The following is a 7,062-nucleotide window of genomic DNA, read 5'->3' as shown; positions in this document are numbered from 1 at the left end:
TTTCCAATAAGAATATCCAGCAGAGACCAGAAATGAACTTCTTAACTCTTAATTGAACTTAACAGAGTTCTTTCAGTGAAACCGTTTAACTCTTCTGTTTATTATTATTGTTGTTGTTGTCATTGTTATTATTATTATTATTGTTGTTGTTGTTAATCATATATTTTGTTAAATTGCTGTGTGGTAGAGAGTGCCGCGACGGACCGAGTTCGATGGCGTTCCCTTGTCACCCGATGTGCCAATCGGCACGGGAGGATCCAAGTCTAAGTAAGAGAGTATAGAGATTACTTTGTGTGATGATGAGGAAAATCTGGACCCAAAAGCAGATTTCTGAGGGAATTGTTCCAGATGGCTGATTTGCCCTCTTGCGTCCCATCTACAAACTGTCCCACTGTCATTGAATCCTCTATTTTATTTCTCTGCAGATTTCCATGAGCCGAGTGAAATATCCAACTCTGTGAATCGCTCTAAGGACTTGCCGTCACTGAGAACAACATTAAAGAAGGATTTAACACAAGCAGCAAGTTCACGTGACATGAAGCCACAAAGCTGCTTTGAAGAGTTTACACCTATCATCACTGCTGATGAGTCTGATGATGAAACCTACCGGTTCCAGTGCTCCTGTGCAGGCCTGTACCAGTGCAGTGTGACCGGCCTGGTGTTTGTCATGAGGGCAGAAGGAGACGTGGTTTACAGGACTGTCCCTTGGAACAGGAGGCTGCTGGCCCAACACCACAAGAAGCCTGCAGGACCCCTGTTTGACATCAAATGTCAGCAGCAGTCTGTGTGTCAGCTTCATCTCCCACACTGTGAGCTCATCTCCACAGGTGGAGGTCAGTTCTTGCAGGTCGCTCATGTGGATAAGCTTGAAGATATCGAGTTTATCAACCCTCTGCAGATAACAGAAACTCATGTTGTTATAAACATCACAGGGTTTTCTGGTTATGGTATTTTCAGAGATGACAACTCTCCCCCTGAACCAGTCCAAGCTTTGATTCTCCTCTTCTACAATCCCCCAGTTGATCCTGATCCCAGGTCTGTCCTCAGTGTGTTGTTGGTGCCGAGGAATGTAGTGATTCGTCATGTTAAGCGTACCAGGAGGGAATTAAATGGTGAAGAGAAGTACATAGACATACCTTCGAGATGTAGTCTGTTTCCAAAGCAGGTTTACACTCTGTCCACTGCTCCTGATGATGACCTGATTGTAGTTCAACCAAATGAAGCAGAGTTTCATAGAGAGTATCTTAACAGCTCAGTTCCATCATTCCAGGTGATTTTCAACAGAGTCATTACAGATGTTAACCTGAGTGTGACACACAAGAGCAGCTCCAGCTGTGTCTGGAAAAGTGAGGTTTGTCTTTTGCCCAACAGAGTGAGAACATTGAGTCTCCCTCCAAATGAGAAGCTGTTAAATGTACGGAGCTCCATTATTAAAGGGATATCAGGACCTGTTCTCAGCAGTCTGATGGACAAACTGCTGGAGGAAAGAGTGATAACTGATGCTGAGAGGGAGGAAGCAATCGTAATACAAAACAGAAGGGAAAGAGCTCGTTTTGTTATCGACACTGTGAGAAACAAAGGTGAACGTGCTACTTCACAGATGATTGAGTCTCTGTGTGAACTTGACTCCTTCTTCTGTGAGTACATTGGGCTGATTTGAGGCATCTGGTAAATTTTGCTGAATTTGTCTTCAGGCTTCAGTTACAAACATCAACATCTTAGTTTGATCGAAATAGGACTGCTCCAGCTCTTTTTGATCTTTAAGCAAAGTTGAATCCAGCTTTTTTCTCTAGACTGAAACTGGCTATTAATATTAATGTTACATGGCTGATTACAACAATTAACATATAATAATATCTTTAGTTTAAACTGAGATTTCCTTTGACTGGATGTAGTGAGTAAAAAAAGTGCAAACACAAACCACATTTTATCTTCATAATTTGAAACAGCTTTTAACAGAATTGTTAATGTGAAATACAAGATTGTATAAAAAAGATTTCCAACAGTTAATCCATTATTTTAGTTTTTTTAACTCCCAAAATTAAAAGTAAATGTCTGCACTTTAACCTCATATTAAACACATATTTGCAACTTTAATGTGTTTTAGCTAAAAAAATAAACTAAAATTGTTATTGTGCAGTAATTTCCAGATGTATCTGTATATATTTGATCCATCTCTGTTGTGTATTTGTGGATTTTTTTTTAATGAGGCTAAAACAAACAGCAGGAATTTGATCTTGTTGGCCCAAAATGATCTGATGTGATTGCTTATTGTTGTCAATTCTTAAAATATTTTATATTTGCTAAAGATTTGTTCACTTTATGATTCAGTGTTCACCGTAAATTTGACTTGAATCCAACTTTTTTTGAGTACTAAATGCTATGTATTGTCTATCTGAATCGATCGCCCTGTAATTAAAAAGAAAGAATGAAAATAAATTACTTGTGCATGTAATGAAGTTTGGCTGAGTTTCCTCACAATGACACTGAAGGCCTTCACACGCTCGACCAATGTGAACATTTCAGGTGTTAAAAATGCAACATGACGGTTCGTTATGTGGCTCTGAATCTCTCTGAACTATTAGAAACAGCAAGATGAAGATGGATAACTTTCTTAGCAGCACCTTTAATCTCCACACAACAAAAACAACACTTCCTGTGTGCAGCCCCCATGAGACTTCGCTAGCCAATCAGAAGCCAGGAAATCCTAGACTCAGGTAACTGCAGCATTCAGTACGTACTTATTACTGCTTTGAAAGTGCATGTGTAAACATTCGAATATGTAAATATGTAAATATCAAAACATGTAACCATCAAATGTAAAAATAAAATGGTTACATAACTAGCTCTGTAATCCTCATAAACACTCCGTTGTGTATTAAATGACATATAAATTTACTTCCAAACTTTACAAAATTATTTGTCTGTTCTTCATGCAGCCGTTCACACCGACTGCCTGACTTCACATGATGAATTTGCAGAATTTATTTTTTTGGACCAAGCTCAATTTTCCCAGGTTAACAGATCTCATCAATCAGATCACTGCACAAGTGAATCAAAATGTGCATCAACACTGAACTTAGAACGAGAAGAAACAGTTAAAGACACACAGCTAAACGCTGCTCCAGGTCATCTGTGAAATTATTTCTCTGCCTCGTTAGATGTGATCTCAACTTTGCCAAGAAGACTTCAAAGTGTCCCATTAAGATCCTGAAAGCAGTTTTGATTCAGCTTCAACTCCTAAATAAAACTATGAACTTCTCCAACCTGCTGCCTTCTACTGGTTGTCAGATGAACGCTCAAATAACAGACACTCCAAACTGCCAAAATAACATAATACAGAAATGAAGAAAACCAATATAGAACAAGAACATAATCCCTTCACGAAACCTGAATGAAATCCATCCATCCATTTTCTTCCCCTTATCCGGGGTCGCAGGGGCAGCAGCCCAGGCAGAGAAGCCCAGACCTCCCTCTCCCCAGCCACCTCCTCCAGCTTATCCGGGGGAACACCAAAGCGTTCCCAGGCCAGCCGAGAGATATAATCTCTCCAGCGTGTCCTGGGTCTGCCCCGGGGCCTCCTCACGGTGGGACATGGCAGTCTTTCTCTCATATTTTAGGAGAAAATTATGCGATTATTCAAAAACATCAAGTCTGATGAACAAGTGTGGAGAGGTTGTGAGAGTCTTCAGTAATATGTCTACAAAGGTGTACAAAATAACAACAACCACCACCATCATCGCCCAACATGATGCGTTTTTGAAGTTTGACGATTTTGCTTAATGAATTAAAAAATGATAAAAGTTTTACAGACACTTTTATCATTTCGTTTGAGGAAATAACAGAAAAATAAAGAAGCGCAATATTGACATATATTTTCGTTTTTATTTTCACAGTGAAAAAAACAATCATGTGACTTATGAATGAAACTGAAGGAAAGACTATGTCATCTGCTGTTACGTATAATCATATTGTTGGTGAAAAGCTTTCATGTTCTCCACTTTTCTGACATTTCACTTAATTCATGTAAATTCTTATATAAAAAATGCAAAGATTTCAGAAAGTTTCACGTAAACACAAAACTGCATCATGTTTCTGTTTATACAACATATTATATGTCTTACATAAAACCCCTGAGTTATCAAACAGTTTACGTGGCACACAGCTCTTTGAGTAGACTTATGTTCTGATATTTCAGTATCAGATTCACTATCAGAAATGTGTGATGTAACATTGCTGCCTTTCTCGCTCCATTACAGTGACATTATTTAATCTCTGAGCTTAGACTCGTGGGGGAACTCTAAGTTCCAGTCTACCTGAGGGAATCACTCACTTTAAACTAAGTCGTGTACATTTGTACATTTTGAGCTCCAGCAGATTTTCTGTGCAGACAGACTGATCTTTGTACATCATGTGACAAACAGAAACAACTCTTCATCTTGTCCAGTTTACCTTAAAGTGAAGTATTTCATGTACTGGAACAGTTTCACTGGTATCAGCAAGGGTGGACTTACTCCAGGCCAGGAATTTGACAGCAAAGGTGAAGACTCAATGTCAGGAGTGAGATATGAACCCACGCCTCCAGAGGAGACTGCGACCTGAAAGCAGCTCCTTCGACCGCTCGGCCATCTTGACACAATTAGCTGACATCGAGCTGAAGAATCGTGCACAGCTGCTGATTTCAACTCAACATTCCTGCTGAGTATATAGAAAATAAACAAAAATAAACAAATCTATTAATAAAAATGATCACAAAGAAAATGTACTGAACTTACTTAAAAGTTTGTGTTAAATTTTGTAAGTTGGACAGAGACAAATAGATAAGTTGTGTGTGGACAGTGAATGATTAGATGTGATCTTCAGTGATGGAAGCGAAAGTGTAAGCAAGTATAAAATTGAGGTAAAGAAGAGATTCTGGGTTCTTCACTTTTGTCTTCTGTGAGATGAGCAGTTCAGAAGATTGGATCTAAGAGGTTCACAGTTGAAAGTTCAAGCAGAACTTTCAACTGTTTGTCCACATGTTGGCCTATGGCTCCCCCCATAGGCCAACATGTGAATTGATTTCCGCTGAATGGCAGCTGCTTTCCTGTTGGGTGATTATCATCAACATATGATAAACTCATCTTTGAGTCAAGTAGTGCTCATCCATCCTCTCCTCACCAAAGATAAGAACAGAATCTGCATTAACTCAGAGTAGGTTAGTTAGATAAGTGTAGTTTACATAATCTGATTTTGTTTTTGTGATTTTACTTGATTTTGCTTTGCACCTGTATAAAATCAAGCAGCTAACTCGAATGTCTGCCTTTAGAAACACTTGTGAATCACTATGTGGTACTAAACAGCTGTCTGAAATTCAGCTGCACCCCACACAAAGTTACACAGTGGGGTGTAAGTTGAAGTTTTAAGCTCCACACATATTAAATCTGTAAGCATTGTGCTTTGCTCTTCTTACAGTTGTGATGAAATACACTTGAAATTTGAGTTCATCAGGAGGTTTCTGGAAACTTGTGTATGAGAGTTGTGCACCGTTCATCCCTGAATAGGACATTTATTCAGGTAACTTTTGGGTTTTATGTTTGCATCTTATAATCACAGGTTTGAATGACTGTGTTGTAACTAGAGATGGCACGATACCACTTTTTTATGTCCGATACCGATATCATAAATTTGGATATCTGCCGATACCGATATGAAGCCGATATATAGTGTGTTTTTTAATGAATAAAACTTATTTTATATCTTGATGCATTTTGTATAAGTTCATACTCAAGTTTAAAACAAACACTTAAGCTATTGTGTTATACCTGTATGCAAAAAATATACTACACCCAAAATATTTCATAGTTCAGCAAAACTGATCAATCTAATAACCTTAAACCTGCTCCATCCTCCCTATTCTGGTATTTTAAAGAGCACTTAGCGGAAATATTAAGCAACCTAACTAATAGGGTTGCAAACTCCCAGCAAGGTCAAATGGTGGAGAGTCCCAGATATAAACCTAGTGGGAGTAACCCCCCACAGAGGGACAAAAGGACCCCCTGATGATCCTCTAATCGCCTGAGCCAAGGTGGGAAACTGGGTGTGGGTCCCAATCAGCCAGAGTTTCGTGTGAGTTCATTGTGAAACCTGGCCCCACCTTATCATGCGAATTCCTGAGGTCAGATGGCCCAGGATGTGAGTGGGCGTTAAGGCGTCTGGGAAGGGATCTCAAAACTGGATTATAGATGGCAGAGAGTTGGTGTCGTAAACCCCCGCCTCTGTTCAAAGATGGTCGCTCACAGTGGACATAGATGGCTTCTTTCACTCCTCTTTCAAACCATCTGTCCTCTCTGTCCAAAATGTGAACATTGGCCTCCTCGAAAGAGTGTCCTTTATCCTTAAGATGCAGATGGACTGCTGAGTCTTGTCCTGTGGAGGTGGCTCTTCTGTGTTGTGCCATGCGCTTGTGAAGTGGCTGTTTGGTCTCTCCAATGTAGAGGTCCGGGCATTCCTCGCTGCACTGTACAGCATACACCACATTGTTGAGTCTGTGTTTTGGCGTTTTATCTTTCGGGTGAACCAGTTTCTGTCTGAGCGTGTTGCTGGGTCTGAAATACACCGGGATGTCATGCTTGGAGAAAACTCTCCTGAGTTTCTCTGATACACCGGCTACATAGGGGATGACAATGTTGTTGCGTCTGTCCTTCTTATCCTCCCTCGCTGGTGTCTGGTCTTCTTTTCTGTGCCTCTTTGCTGACTTTAAGAACGCCCATTTAGGATAGCCGCACGTTTTGAGTGCTTCCTTTACATGTGTGTGTTCCTTCTTTTTTCCTTCAGGCTTAGAGGGAACATGTTCTGCCCGGTGGTGTAGGGTCCTAATTACTCCAAGTTTGTGTTCCAGAGGGTGATGGGAGTCAAAGAGGAGGTACTGGTCCGTGTGTGTGGGCTTCCGGTAAACTTCGATGTTGAGGTTGCCGTTCTCGTCAATGTGCACAGCGCAGTCCAGGAAAGGCAAACAGTTGTCCTTAAAAATAAAAAAAAAGAAAAAAGAAAAAATATTAAGTACATGCAAAGAAGGTATTC

At 40.1% G+C, this 7,062-nt stretch overlaps 1 protein-coding gene across 1 annotated transcript; it reads left to right on the top strand.

Moving 5' to 3' along the window:
- Positions 1 to 212: 212 nt before the first annotated feature.
- LOC146625930 (caspase recruitment domain-containing protein 8-like) lies at positions 213 to 1,660 on the top strand. The gene is made up of 2 exons (XM_085362529.1): positions 213 to 267; positions 426 to 1,660. Exons 1-2 carry the CDS (start codon positions 213 to 215, stop codon positions 1,658 to 1,660), a joined length of 1,290 nt encoding a protein of 429 aa, XP_085218655.1.
- Positions 1,661 to 7,062: the final 5,402 nt, after the last annotated feature.

This window comes from Diplotaxodon limnothrissa, linkage group LG9, assembly GCF_057381915.1.
Source record: "Diplotaxodon limnothrissa isolate DT_005_m linkage group LG9, D_limnothrissa_male_GT1.1, whole genome shotgun sequence".
In the NCBI taxonomy this organism is placed as follows: domain Eukaryota; kingdom Metazoa; phylum Chordata; class Actinopteri; order Cichliformes; family Cichlidae; genus Diplotaxodon; species Diplotaxodon limnothrissa.
Note: the sequence above shows the minus strand (reverse complement) of the source record. Positions and strands in the feature narration are given on the sequence as shown.